The 15,335-nt window shown below is 40.9% G+C and overlaps 1 protein-coding gene across 3 annotated transcripts in view; it reads right to left on the reverse strand.

Moving 5' to 3' along the window:
* INTS9 (integrator complex subunit 9) overlaps positions 1 to 15,335 on the reverse strand; it is a 65,320-nt gene that overhangs the window by 36,539 nt on the left and 13,446 nt on the right. For all 3 annotated transcript variants that reach the window (XM_015859692.2, XM_015859691.2, XM_032443450.1), the window contains 5 exons: positions 13,983 to 14,122; positions 12,273 to 12,359; positions 7,863 to 7,983; positions 5,681 to 5,815; positions 695 to 806 (listed from right to left, as the gene is read on the reverse strand). In XM_015859692.2, the coding sequence (XP_015715178.1) occupies positions 695 to 806; positions 5,681 to 5,815; positions 7,863 to 7,983; positions 12,273 to 12,359; positions 13,983 to 14,122 (595 nt within the window). The remainder of the gene's footprint in view (positions 1 to 694; positions 807 to 5,680; positions 5,816 to 7,862; positions 7,984 to 12,272; positions 12,360 to 13,982; positions 14,123 to 15,335) is intronic.

Genomic DNA, 15,335 nt, shown 5'->3' on the forward strand with positions numbered 1-15,335 from the left:
ATAAAGTGGCCTTGTGACAGAAGGGTGAGAGCGCAGAAGAACTGAGGGAGGGAAGGGGAGAAAGGGAGAGAACTGAACTGGATGTGACGTTCTGAACAGGCTGGAAAATGCTGCCATTCACGCTGATATCACAGCTTTGCAATTATCAGCTTTTCCAGCTGTGAAAGCGTCTGATTAGGTTTTGTATTTCTGGAGTCTATAAATATATCTTGATATACTTTTTTAAGCAGAGATTGTGCTATTTGCTTTTGATATATTTAAAAATCAGGTGTAAGAAGGGAAGCAGATGTGCTTGTTTTCAAAACTGAATGTCACAAAAAGGCATGCAAAGCTTTTATACTGTCTGATGCGGAGGAAGGAAATAGCAGTATTTCAGATGGGAACAATCTTCAGTACCTATGTAACTTGCAGTCTGTTAGCAGCTAAGTGACATACTTAGCAAACCAAGAGCAGCAAATAATAAAATCTTGTAATACCTGCTCCATTCCAAAACATTTTAGGTACAACTTGCGTCTCTCTAAGCACTTACTGTATTAATGACATCAGGAGCACATCGTAAAATCTAAACAGCTAGTTTTATGCCAGAAGATATGGCTGGACAACTTATTCATTTCCAGGAATCTGAGAATTATTTCCCACCCAAAGCAATGAGTAAGATGATAAAATACGCACAAGACTTCATTCAATGACCTACCCAAGTTGCTGCAGAACTCTCCTACCATGCCGTCTGGGTTAGCAGTTGGGATCTGTGTAAGACCTGTCAGGATGAGAACATCGCTGTTTTTCAGAGAAGCCTGGTCCATGGGCTGAAACAGAGTACAGTGAAATAAAATAAGTAACGTGACAGTCATCACATAGACTTCTCTGCTTTCTCTGCTTTGCACCAATAGTAATGCAGTGTGTAACAGATACAGTGATCAACAAGATGACATTGAACACTTTAAACCAGTAATCCCTTTATCTGTGAAGTTAATAAAAACCGTTTACCTGCATATTTACAGTACAAAAGTAGCAATGGAACTGGATTCAAAGCAGTATTCTCTATAGACTAATCATTTTATGGCCTTATGAGTTGAACAACTGAAAAGACAATCATCTGTTGAGGATGTGGCACTGCAGTCAGGAAGGGTTTCACTCTTGTGCTCATATCGTGGCTGCACTAGCTTCCAGTCAGCTTCCTTTCGCTAATCACAGTGTCAGCTTTGATTTACAATGCTCACTGTCTTGTTGTGTGCAGCTGTATTTTCCCCAGCAATTCAGTAGATTTCCTTTGAAAGAGGTGAAATGCAAAGGACCTGAAGGCTTGAAGCTCTCCATTTTGCACATCGACCTCAGTTCAGGAAAGGGTCTTCCTCTAACTTTTGAATCCTGCTTTTCCACACACAGCATTACAATCATGCTCATTTAAGACTGTGCAGGCCTTGTCAGAAGATGGCTTTGGTGAAATGGGAAACAGCTACTGCTGGTAGAAACAATACATTGGTTTGTCTCTATGAGAAAACATACACTAAAAGTTCAGAAATTATTCTTGTGTCACCTGATACTGAGTTACATATATTCTTGATTCTCAACATTCTTCAATACTGAAGAGCCAAAATCCACCTGCAGACAAAGTATGGCTATGGGGAAAAGTTAAATTTTAGCCTCCCTCTGGGCTGGGATACATCTCCCATAGCTACTATTCAAGCAAAGGAAGGCGACTGCAGCCACTTGCATGGTATTTTATGGTTACTTATTCTTGATGGACTCTTGCTGGTCTCACCAACCAGGAAAGATTTCTACCCTTCTACCAGAAAAGACTGACAAAAATATCCCCTCTGCTGAACTCAAAAGATCACGGCAGTTAGTTGCCTTGCTCATTGTCCCTCAGCACCATTCTTAATTAATTAAGATCTTGCTCTCATGAGCATGCAGGGGAACTTCATATCAATTCCAATGGAATTTTACACTGTGTACCACCTTGCCGGATCAGACCAACTACATTAGATTTATCGCAGTCTTTGACACTCCATAGCGTGTCCATGAAAATGAAATGCCAATAATGCAATAAAAAATAATATTGAATCTGCTTGTGATAATGTACATAACGATTATGCCGTATTAGATACACATAATTTCAGCTGCTATTGCACTGAGAGGGCCTGCATCGATTTTTTGTGGGTTAATGTAAAGAATATGCCTTAAAAGGCTTTTAGTGACATGTCTGAACCTGTGCTGTCAACTCCAGTTCTCCACATCGGTGCCAGCAGGCAATGGTGTCAATTCTAGACTCAGCAGACGGTCAGGCAACACTTTCAATAGAGACCATTTGCCAGAACACAGAAGTAAAGGGAACAATTAATGGTGTCAGACCTAACTCTCAAACACAACATAACTCTGTAGATTATAGATATAATCTATACGTAACTTAAAACTTCAAGAAAACTCTAAGTTGTAATTTATACCAAAAAGGCAATCCCATTCCCTCCCCATGACATCTAATTCCTACTTGTGCTGCTAACACCAGCATGACAACACTTAAATCCAAGTGCTGGCAAGAGGGAGGACATAGGGGAAGGATGGTGGGGTCCTAGGCTGTTTCCTTCAAGTGAGATTAACCTCATCTGGATACTGATAGAAGGAAATGCTTTCTAGGCTACTACTGTGTATAACAGACAAGGTATAAAAAGGAAGAAGCTTTGTCCCATTAGTATGCCCAAGTAAGCTGTGTCCTCCCATCCTAAACAAACTACTGATGAAAGCCTGGTCTCATTACACTAATTTTTAATAACTATGGAGGGAGTTCCAGATGACTGGAAATGCGCTAAGACTTCAGTGTTACTCAAAAAGTCAGGATATGTTTTTAATCAGCATGCCTATGTAAAGGAGTATCCTTAAAAAAAAACAAAGCTGACAATAAAATGCAGTGACTGCATTCAGACACTCACAGCTCACCATGATTCTATAGAGGTCAGACAAACAACTTTTCATTTTGAGGAAAAACCACTGGATTGGTGAACCCAATTTAGGCTTTGTGCCAACAAAGACAGTGTTATCGCTATATATTATCTGTCAAACATATCAAACTGACAAAGAGCCATTTGGCGTGTCTCAAAAACTACTAGTCATTATAGAATCATCATGTTGTAGAAGCTCATAGTGGTGTTTATGGGGATTAACATTAGGTCAAAATCTATCCGCTGTTTTCAATAGCCATCTGGAAAAACGTATATAACAATGATACCTGATATGCAAATGATCACGGAATCATCACAGAATCTCAGAATGACCTGGGTTGGAAGGGACCTCAAGGATCATGAAGCTCCAACCCCCCTGCCTGGCATAGAATAGTCTGAGTTGGAAGGAACCCTTCAAGGTTAGTTAGTCCAACTCCCCTGAAAAAATAGGGAAATCTGCTAGATTAGATTGCTCAGGGCCCTATCCAGACTACTCTGAATGTCTCCAAGGATGGGGCACCCATCACCTCTCACCACACTTCCTGTATAAAATTTCTTCCTTACATCGAACCTAAACCTTCTCTCTTTAAGACCGTTTCTCCTTGTCCTATGATAACAGGTTCTGCTAAAAAGTCTGCTCCCCTCTTTCTTATAGCCCCCCTTTAGGCACTGAAAGGTCACTGTCTCCCTGCAGTCTTCTTTTCTCTAGGCTGCACAGCCTCTGCTCTTTCAGCCTGTTCCATCCCTGGATTCATGTCAACCACACCACTCAGCTTTGTGTCATCTGCAAACTTGAGTGCACTTGATCTTACTGTCAATGTCATTGATGAAGATGTTAAAGAGCACTGGTCCCAGTACTGACCCCTGAGGGACACCACTTGTCACTAATGTCTATCTGGACATTGAGCCATTGACCACCACTCTCTGGGTACAAAAGTGATCTGATACCTAATAATACTTGTGGTGAATAACAAGAAAAGAACAATCTGAATGCACACTCAATTACTTCATAAGCTACTCCTTCAAATTACATGCTAGTAAAAAGTAGTGCAAAATGCAATGGACTGTATGCTAAAAAAAAAATAATTAAAAAATGAGGCTCTCATCCACCACTTGGTGTAAGAATCAGCGTTGGTAGAATGAACAGTCCAATGTAAACCACTTCCTACAGAACCACGGAGTCACAGAATCACTGAGGTTGGAAAAGACCTTCAAGATCACCCAGCCCAACCATCCACCTATCACCAATATTTCCCACTAAATCATGTTCCTGTAGCATTGCCTGGAGTTGTCGTGGCCAAAGTGCATGACCCAGCTCTTGGTCTTGTTTAACTTCAGTCCTCAGTCCAGCTATCCAGCCTGTCCAGGTCCCCCTCTAGGGTGCTCCTACCCCCAGGCAGATCGACCCTTCCTCCTGACCTCATCTGCAAATTTACTGAGGATGTACTCAGTGCCCTCATCCAGGTCACTGATAAAAACATCGGACAAGACAGGTCTCAATACCAAACCCTGGGGAGCACCACTTGTGACCAGACACCAGCTGGATTTGACTCCACCACCGCTCTCAGGGCCTGGCACTCCAGCCAGTTCCTTACCCAACAAAGAGTGCACCTGTCCAAGCCACAGGCTGCAGCTTCTCCAGCAGAATACTGTGGGAGACAGTGTTGAAGGCTTTGCTGAAGTCTAGGTAGATAATATCAACAGCCTTTCCCTTATCTGCCAGGCAGGTCACTCAGTCATAGGAAGAGATGAGGTTGGTCAAGCAAGACTTGCCCTTCATGAACCCATGCTGGCTGGGCCTGATCCCCTGCTTGTCCCTCAAAGTTCCTCCTAACACAAGTGTTACATTCATGCCTTGTTAAATATTGCTGGTGTTCCTTCACAAAAGAACGTAATCCAGGCCAGGATGAGGCAGAGGATGAAAAAAAAGAGAGACTCTGACACACTGCATGCAGGTAAGTACAGACACCTTCTATTGTAGTTGTTCAGTTCTTGAGATCAAGCTTTTAAACAAAGGATGCTCAGAAGCAATGCTTTTAGAAGATACTCACCTTGGGGGAAGTTACTTACTGATCATGAACCTGACACATTTTCTAAATTATTTTTAAACACCTCACGCTAATATTGTTTTCAACTATTTTGACAACTTCTGAAGCACACAGTACTGCAAACTTCAAGCTATTCTTCATGCGAAGAATTTATGGATCTAGAGAGAATTAATTTACTGGAAATTACATCCACAGCACTATAAAGACTTTGCCCTCAGCAGAGCAGGGTGGAAATGTTGGCAGCCAGTAAGCTATCATTTCTCCCAAGGAAGGATGTTTCAGAAGTGATATAGAAGCAGTCTGTGAACTGTCTGTAAAGACTCTCAGTAAAATATGGATTCTTTTTTAAGAAGTCACTAATGGTCTATTGTTTAACTCCGTTGAAATTTTCCTACTTAAGGTGATGGACAGTTTCACAGCAGAGAGTAGGTTAACACCAATTCAACGATAATAAAGAATTTTAGTTGTTCTTCCCTAGTAACATGTCCACTTACCAGGGTGGTATGTCTTCCTAATGCCATTCAAAATCCAGCCAATTATTAACAGAGCTACATCTGTACAGTTTCCACACTATACCTGATCCCAGCTGGGTGAGCCCTTCTGTCCTTCTGTTGGTTTTTCTCTGTTGTTTGTTTGATTTGGTTTGTTTTTTTTGGCAAAGACACCCTTATAGAAGTCCGAACAAAATTGTTGTACCTGAGGATGTGTTGTAAGCAGAGAAGATCCTGAAACATAGGAAACCTTCTCATAGTGTGACTGGATAATCCAATTGGAACTTCCAAGAGCGTAGCCCGAGCTGAGAGGGGTGACCTGCACAGCACCAAACAACTCCTGAAACACACAGGAAGAGAAATTAACTTGGGAGAGCCCAAGAGAAATGAGAATAGGTTGTTTTATCATCAGTGATAACAACTTAAGCTAGTTATGCTATTGAAGGCCTTTATGAAGCTGGTATTTGTCTTATGCCTGCTGTTTTAATTTCCCCAGGTCTAACAGAACACAAGATCTGAGAAAAACTCCTGAGGTAGAGCCTTCATCAGGTCTCTCTTCCATGTTAATCCTCCAGTAGCTGAGTTCACACTGCAACATATTTCTCACTAAAGGAACTAATTGTGGTCCATCTGGCTTTAATATACTGAGGAACTCTGTAGAAGCTTTAGATCTTTGAAAACTCTACACTCCCCTGGGCAAATTTTATCAGTACAGACCAGCAGGAGAGAAGGAAGGACAACACAACATGTTGTTATGTACTGAAATAAAATTCTGTTTGACTCACAGATTTTGCTGTAGAAAATGTATACTTGAAAGCAAACTCACTTTACGACTTTACCAATCACTTACCTAAAATACTCTTTTATTTTTTTTAAATGCTATCTACTGGCAATTTAGGAACAACTCTCTTCAAACTCAATCCAAATTTCAGTTTCAGCTCCAAGCACAAGCAACTCATCAGTTGTCTCATTTCCAGCTGTTATTAAAAAGTGTACTGCTTTCTGTATGCAGCAGTGTGTTATAACTGTTTGGAGAAAGGAAAATAAGCCTCCATCTATACCTCACTAATGTTGTACTTTCTGGTTACTGAATAATAGAACACGCATTCATGCAGTACTAATATTTTTCTAGTATCTCAATACATATTTGGATGCCTCTCAAAACAAGGTCTCCATTCCTCTGAGCTCATAAGCGATAGAAAATGGACAACAAACCATTCTTGATGTTTCCACATTTGGGGTTAGCTGACTAATTAGGCTTTCATTGTTTTAAAAGTTGTCTTTGGGAAGAGATGATAGAAGCTCTAGGAATGTCTGTTCCCTCCCCTCCCCCCGTCCTTTTCCCAGTAACTATAAAAGAATGATTGGCTCATAGGTACAGACCTAAAACTTGGTGAAGTTCACCTACACTGTGAGGACAATCAAAAGTGAAGAGTAATTACCTACTGATACCAAGGAATTCCAAATACACTCAACCTGTCTGGTTGCTAGACAAAACTGCAGCTGTTATTTACATCAGCACCCACATTAGTGATAGCTCAAGGTCTTTTTTCACCAGCTGTAATACAGCACTACACAAACATAAACCCACCATATTTAGTTCCTAGCTGCACTGGCTATTGCTTCAAACTGTCTTACATACAAACTTACATACAACGTGTCTGAACTTCAGTGTCCCATTGGTAAAGAAAAGGGAGCAAACAAATCTGGGTATACAACTTATTATAATTCACCTTTTTACCTTATGTTGGTGTGCAGCAATAGCAGGCACCATGGCACACACGCTGCCCATAAGAATGTACCTCAAACTACTGAACTGTTGATTCAGTTCATTCTACAAACTACACTGGACTGTAGATAATGGCATCAGATACAACAAACCTTAGTTGAGAAACTTGGGGAAGGAGCGTTAGAAGTTCAGGTTGAACCATTAGATTTTGTTTACAATCCCTAATTTGCTCTATAAAAGAAAGCGGAGGCTGAAGCACTCAAAAGATTCCCAGAAGTGAGATACAGTAACTCAGAAGGGGATGTGGCTTACAGACAGAGAGGATACATTCATTTGGTACATCCTCCAGGCTCTCAGTGGGCCAGACTTCAATTCTAAATTCACAGGTATGCCTTAAAATTGGCCTCCCCTGAGGAACAGGAGAGACAAATGGATACTCCTGATTTTCAACAAACAACAACCCTTCCTGGGAGGCAGAACAGGGTGCATTTCAATAATGTACAGTCTTGCCTTACTTTCTCAGGTCAGAGTATCTAGATCTTACACAGGATCTAGAAGAAAAGCAGAAAAGGAAGGGCATTTCTCAGGCTTTTATAGGGAAAAAGATGGAAAGCAGTGAGCTGTTAATGTTGTTAATATCAGTTCTGCTGATACTCACAATTTTCTGGGAATATCCCACCAGCTGGATCTTACTGAGAGCAGCATTCACTTCAGGCATGGTGTAGCACTTCCTCCACATTGACACCTCCACTGCATCTTTCAGAGGGGCTGGCAGCAATCTGCAAAGGTCAAAAGGGTCTGGGCATTTTCAGAACTTCCTGATGGATCACTATTCCCATTCACATCCTTAGATATTCGATTTTCTCTTTTTCCTCCTTTGTCTTTTAAATACGCTCAATGCTTTAAAGTGAGGAGCAAGACTCTGCATGTTGAGAGGTAGAATCATAGTGTCCATTTTGCCTCATCTTAAAGACTGCTTTCCTTCAGCTTCCTTACTGTTGATCCTATCCAGCTTTCTTCAGAACAGATATGGTGAAGGTGTTTTAACAACTCCAGTGTTATTTTTGCCACTAATGAAGGATGTCAACATGAAATGCACTACTAGATTTGGTAGAGATTACTTCCATCAGTGTCTACTCTGCATAACCCAATTCTAAAACTTCGAGTTTGAAAATAAAAAGTAAGCTCCAAACTTGTGATTCAAATACCAGTACCAGAACATGAATGAACACTGGCTCTGCTCTCAGCTCTGACACCACTGTCCTACAGGAGCACATGTCCCTGCACTTCAGATACTTTGCCTTCAACTCGGATACCCGACAATAATGTAACAATACATTAGCTGACAGTGCAGAGCACTTTGAGATCCCCTACACAGAAGTATTTAAGATGTTTTACACCAAAAGAACAAAATCCATCCATTCTGCTCTTCACAGACACTGCAAGTGAGCCGGACAGCGTTGTCAAGGGAAGAAGTGAACTGTAATGTCACAGGCTGTAAGAGAGATGGCTAACTTCTGGGAAATAAATCTTCCTTAGCAACATGAACTGAGGCAGGAAGCAGCACAGCTGCCAAATGCCTAAGAAGAATAGGATTATTTTTTTTTTTTGGTATATTAAACCAATGCTAAATCAAAGGCTAATTCCAACTAATTTCCAAAGATTTATGGAAATTGGTGAAGTTTCTTTGATCAATTTGTTTAAAAGAATTTAATTTATTGTTATATCTACCAGGTCACTGAACTCCTCCATAATTTAAGACAGTGAAGAAAGGATTAAGACCAGCTCTTGCCAAGCCCGCTGTACAGGTCTAGTGTGATAAGTGTAATTCCAGCACTTGCTGGCTGAAAGCATACTGCGCTTAAGGAAACAAACAAAGCCCTCAAGGTCTTTTTTGGGAAGTCATAAGCAACAAAAGGCCAAACAACATGGATAGTTGTCCACCACTGCACTGAAGCAAATTGCCTGTAAAAGCCTTTAACCTACCATAAGAAGCATTTAATGCTGGATGCTTTCAGGAGCTTCTCTTCTGGGAAGGGGAGAATATATCTCCAGGTAATGGAGAAAAGTGGGGAATTGTCCTTGGCGATAGAAGCAAGTTCCTATTAGCCTTGACTCTGTGGCTCTACTGTAAATATGCTCTGATTCCTTACAGAGACCAGTGGGACCAGTCTCCAGTTGTTTCATTCTTTCCTGGTTCCTCAGATGTGCCCCTGCTCACATACAACCTGTCACCTCATTTCTAAAACGTATACCCATTCCCAGAGGATATTTTAAAGCAGTGAGTGAAGCTACTAACACTACAGTAACATCCTGTCCAGATCACCTCGTAACAACTGGATGTATGTGTGTAGATTCAGGGACAGTCAACCTACAGCCATGAACAGGGAGGTGTTGTGAAGCAGCACAATCTGGTCATTAGTGTAAAAAATGAAATGCATGCTTAAATAGCTCAGGGCCTTGTATTCTTAACTGGGCATCTGCACAGATCAGAAGAGTGCCCTTGTTGCCTGCTACCCTCTTGCAGTAATACTCTGTTCCAGACACCTATGGAAAGATATAAGAGAATATCAAGCAAGTAGTCACCAAAGTGTCTTTCATAAGGCAAGTCTCCTGTTTAGCCCCTTGAATCATAATCAGCACCACAAATAACCTGTCTGAGCATGTCGAAAGCTTCCACCAGACTGCTCATTTCAAACAAAAAACAATGGCAACAGAACTTGCTAAGCAATTAGTTTAGACTGGATCAGATAATGGCAAAATGTAAGCTGCTACAATGAACTTATTATATTTTACACAGCATTTGCATTTAAAATGCTTCAATGCTTAATCTAATGAAGATGATAATACTTTGTGTTTTATACTAACTATTCAGAGTAGAACCAGCTGAACTGTAAAGCAGTAATGATGATTGATCAGCCTGAAAATTCACAGTTAGGCTCAGAAATAATAAGAACTCTGTTCAAACAACAGACAAGAATTAAAAAATACACCAGAGATCACATTTTCTTAAACAATGGATGTCAGTCTAACCCTGCACGTGCAATTAGCCAGGTATTTATTTGTGGATCTGTGGATGTTTTGCTTGTGTGCTATAATAGTTAGTTCTATTCACACTTGCACAACACTTGCCACCAGGAATCTCAAAACATCTTGCAAACATTAATGAAGCCCTTGTTAGCCATTATGGTGGGTAGGATGTCCATTTTACAGAGGCACAGGGAGGTGAAGAGGGGAAACTCAAGAGTACAGGCAGGGCTCAAAGGGAAAGAGAATTTAGATCTATCCTGTTCTAGCTCACAGGATCCACTGGTTCATACCAGCCTCAAGGCCGGGTTTGGAACAGGAAGATTTATAGCAGCTGCAGGGCCGCCAGTTACTGTACATTTTACCCCTAAAAGTTAGAGGACCTGACATCGGATGGAGGTTCTCTGCAAGGACATCTACTGTGGGCAGTGCTACGTGATCAGCAGAAGTCCTGTAAGTGGCACAGGACGGTTGGCCCAGTCTCTCCTAGAGGGAGGGCTCTTGTACTTCCTTCCCACCTCCACTGGTACCTCATTATAACAGCTACTTGACAGCAGAAAGGAGGAACTGTGGATGTTAGAGTACTTCCCAAGCAAAGGGAGACTAAAAAAATACTTCTGCAGCAGCTGAATCAGAACAAAGATCACATCTCCGAGTTCACTTGTGGAATAGTCAACAGCGTGTAAAGTGCTAGCCAGCACTTTTTCTAAAATACGACCACCAGGAAAGTGACATTAAATGAGCTCTAAGATATATGATCCTCCTTTAAGCCATGCATACAAAACACAGGCACTGGTGTGACGAGAATAATGGCTCCAGCCCTCTTTCATCACACAACCGTGAGCCCCAGGAGTCGTTCTACTCAGGCCAGCGGAGTTCAAAATTAAAAGACACCACTCTGATGAGAACAACATACCCCACCCAGCACAAAATCCTCATCAACCTTATCACCTTCCGTTTTGTTTTACATCTTTGTTTGCATTGCCTCCTTCAGAGATGCGAGTTACTCTGCTGAAATACGACTGCTCCTATGCTCAGTAGGGGAGTACACTATATAGCCAAACATGCATTACTTTGGATTTTTAATTTCCTTGCTTTGTGATATTGAAAGATGACAGTGCTGCTTTTACAACTTAGGAAATAATTCATTTTTGTAAACTCTTAAATCAAGCCACATTAAGACTTAAGAATAGAAAATGAGAGATCATTTAAAATGCACAAAGCAGCATTTAAAAATAACTTTCTTTAACCACGTCTGTACTTAAAATGTGCTAGCAACAAAACTATTTCCTCTGTAGAACATACCGTGCACATAAAGTTATCTCCACTTCCAAGAAAAGCATCAGCTGCTATTAAAAACTATTAGGAAAAGTCTTGGATTACAAACACTTCCATAATTCTAGAGAGAGAATTTTAAACACCTCAAACCTCAATTTTGAGCATCCTGGTTTCGTACACAGATGCAGTAACAGAGCTTGAGTTTTCAATTAACCTTTTTTATTAAGCTTCAATTTGTTTCTAAACTTCAAAACAGTGGGGAAAAAAGAAACAACAAAAACATTTCTGTTGTTCAAGTGTGAAAGAAGCTGCAACCTGGGAATAAAGGTGGCACTGCACTGTGGTTTACTCCCAGTCACTTCCAATAGTTCCTTGTCCTGACTTCCTTAGTATTTTGGCAAACACGAACACAAATATCATTTTAAATTAATACTATTCCAACACAACACTGCTAAGTTTAACCAGCTTGCTAATTTCATCAACTTTTTATGATGCTAAGATAAAAATCCTCCATCTTTATCTACCATCATGGTGCTACACTATGTGAGGGAAGACAGGGGAGGCACGTGCCTTACAAAGTCTTCTACCAAGAATCAAGATTGTGTTGGTTCTATACACCACTTAATTGTTCTTGCTGCTTAGTGGCATTAGCAAATCAAATCTCAAATGGTGGCAGTTGACCAATCTTTACACTTAATGCTAAAGTTGCTTAGAGTTTTAGTGTTTCAGGACAGTCACCCTTCCCAGATGGCTTGTTCCTTACCTCTGTACCTCCTTGTTCTTCCACATGGAGGCAGACTGAGCCTTTGGCACACGTTCAATGGAATTCACCAGTTCTTCCATGAGAAGCCTGAAAAGACACGATAACTAAGTTATTGGAATGTGGTCTTTCAGGTAAGACATAACCTGGAAAGATTTGTCCCAAATCATTCCAAAATATCACACAAATTGTAACACTGTCAAACTATTTTAAAGAGCTCTTCTTCCTCCAGAAGCATTGCAGCAATTATCAGCGCTACACCTGTTTCCCTGCTGTGTACATCAAATTTCAGCTAGTCCAATTCTAACCGACTCTGACAGTAAAAGGATCTGGCCTGCTGGGTTATGGGATATTGGGAAGGGAGAAGGGCAAGAGGAACTCCCAAATCATTCCTGCTATGCAAGATGATTTCTACATTACTGCCTTCTTGCCATAAGGACTGAGATAAAATATATTAAGAAAACCTGTCAGCTGATGTCTGTCTGTTCACCACTTTGAGAAGTCAAGCACACTGTCAGAGGGAACCTTCCTCATCTCCACATGCACAGTACAGCATTTGATGCAGAAGAATGTCAGTCATTACAAACTGTTAATATAAATTTCCCTGCCCAAAACTAGACAACTGTACGCACACTTTCCTTTGAAGGCAGGAGGAAATGAGAGATTTAACTGCAGCAGAACAGTATCCTGAATTACTTAGGATGGTGAGAGTCATACCAGAGTCTACCCTCCAACAAGACTATGCTTGTTCTCTTCAGCTATGGGCCAGCAGAGCCCAGAGATCTATTACTAGTTCATATTTACATAACTCCTTTCTCTTTCAAGAGCCTTTAGTTTTTGTTTTTAAACAAAGGAAGAATTATTCTTGTGTGGAAAGTTTGTATAGGACCTCTAACAGACAAAGGTTCCTGCCCTAAAGTGCTTACAGCAGAAGTTCAGAAACCACAGCCTAATCTGATTTCTAATTATTGAACATGGCAGCTGCTCTGCATGAGAAATGCACACAGCACAACTCCAGTTAGACACATCCAGGAAGAAACCTACAGCCTTTACTTGCTGGGATTGACCTATTCAATCAACAAACTTCGGAAGAAAGTACTACCAAATTAAATGACCAAATGCTGAGTTTCTGACAGCACTGGAACACCTTACATTTTCTACTTGTTTGTCTCATATTTCTGCCATTTTTCTCTCTGTTTCTCCTTAGCGTTAAGAGCTTATGAGAGAATCTCAACTGTCATTTGAAATGAAGCCAGCTCGAATTCCCTTCCACGGCGCGGAGACTGGTTGGAATCTCAAATGCTGAAAAACTGCAAGGCAATAATCTTAAAAGCATTTAATAAAATATTGGTGTCTTCTCTTTTGTTTAAGGAGAACAGAGAAGGACAGGAAAGATCTTTGATTCATGGTTCTTAAAGGTTTGAAGCAGGCTGTACAATAACTGCTGCTCAAAGTATCTCAGCCCACCCAAGATCTACCATACCACAGCTGCCTGGACACAACACAAAACATCTGCTGTAAATGACAGGCAGTTCCAGAGTTTGGGAAACACTGAGTTAACACCTTTTCAGCGCTAAGGACTTGGCTGGTATTCAGCTACTGCCTAAGAGCCTCTTTGGAGCATTAGACACCACTCCTCTATCTGTATTATCCTTTACACCTTTTCCTTAGCAGTGATGAAAGAAGAGCAGAGAATATCAAGGAGCTTTTTACCTGCCAATTTGAACAGTGGGCTCAGTGGCATACACCGTTCCAGTGAATCCTGTGTACTCTGTGATATAGGGCAGTGCCATCATGCAGTGATAGTTTGAGATCAAGATTACATCCACCGTGGAGAGGTCAAGCAGCTCAGTCTGAAAACAGAGGAAAGAGATAAGCAACGTAGAACTCTTTCACACAGTTTAAGCAATGACAGGAGAACATAGAGAGACTTTTAGTAAATCCAAAATGATTCCCTTTTCAGATCTAAAAAGGAAACCATGTAACGAAATGGCTGCTGCTAGGAGAAGCATCATGACTAGGCTTTTATCAAAGAACTGATGGGTGCACTTCCTTACTGAGGAATGGTGGCTGTCCAACCACTGTCACTTCCAGACTAACAATTTATCAGTGGGTCTCATGCTTTTTATGCTGCATATGGTACAGTACCCCAGGAGAGAGATGAATGTACACTGCATTTATTCATATGCTTACAATAATTTATATATTTTTTCCCAGACAAAATGCTTGGCAGCTTCACCATCCCCATTTTTTTTACAGCTAGAGATTAAGCCCACTCATACGATGCCACAAAACAAATGGGTGGGTCCAATCTGTTTTGATGTGGCAGTTAAGACAGCAGTTCAGAGAGTGGAAGGAGATTTCACACATTGTTAAAGGAATTTTAATTAGAAATATTTACTGGTAATGCTATAACACAAATGGTGTCAAGCCAGAAATTTACAAGATATATGACCTCTAACTCAGTTATTATAGAGCAGCTAATGGAATTCAACACTCATCAAGCACATATTATCTGATTACAAGGCTTGGTCCAGCAATTTGAATAAAAATGGCAGGAAAGTAGGTCACTTGTCTTTTCAGAGGGTTGACACTGTGCTGGTGACGAGCTGCTTAACTCACAACTAAGCATTCAAGGTTTCAATCCGTGATCACAGCTGATTTTAGAGCCATGATCTCCAATCTAAGTACAGTAGGTAAACACCGTCCTCCAATTTATTACAGGACACCTTTTATTTTACAGAGCTTGCTGGGCAGAAATACACTACATGGTATCAAAGAGCCTCCTGCTGCCTGCTCCAAGCTGGTCCTTCATGGTTTGGTTTTCAGCTGCTTCTAGACTACACAGAATCAAATGGGAGTCACTCCAGGCCTGAGCTGAATCCCAGCCCAGCAAGTCATGGGGAGGCAGAGGATACAGACTATCATTATCCAAGCTTAAGTGTTCCACATCTCAGCATCCTAGAAGCATTTACTAATAGGATGAAAAGGGTGTCAAAACCAAAACAAAGTAAAATCTTCCCTGGGATTCACAGCAATCTCAGTCGAAGTGCCTATGAAGAGACT

This window comes from Coturnix japonica, chromosome 3, assembly GCF_001577835.2.
Source record: "Coturnix japonica isolate 7356 chromosome 3, Coturnix japonica 2.1, whole genome shotgun sequence".
Lineage (NCBI taxonomy): Eukaryota > Metazoa > Chordata > Aves > Galliformes > Phasianidae > Coturnix > Coturnix japonica.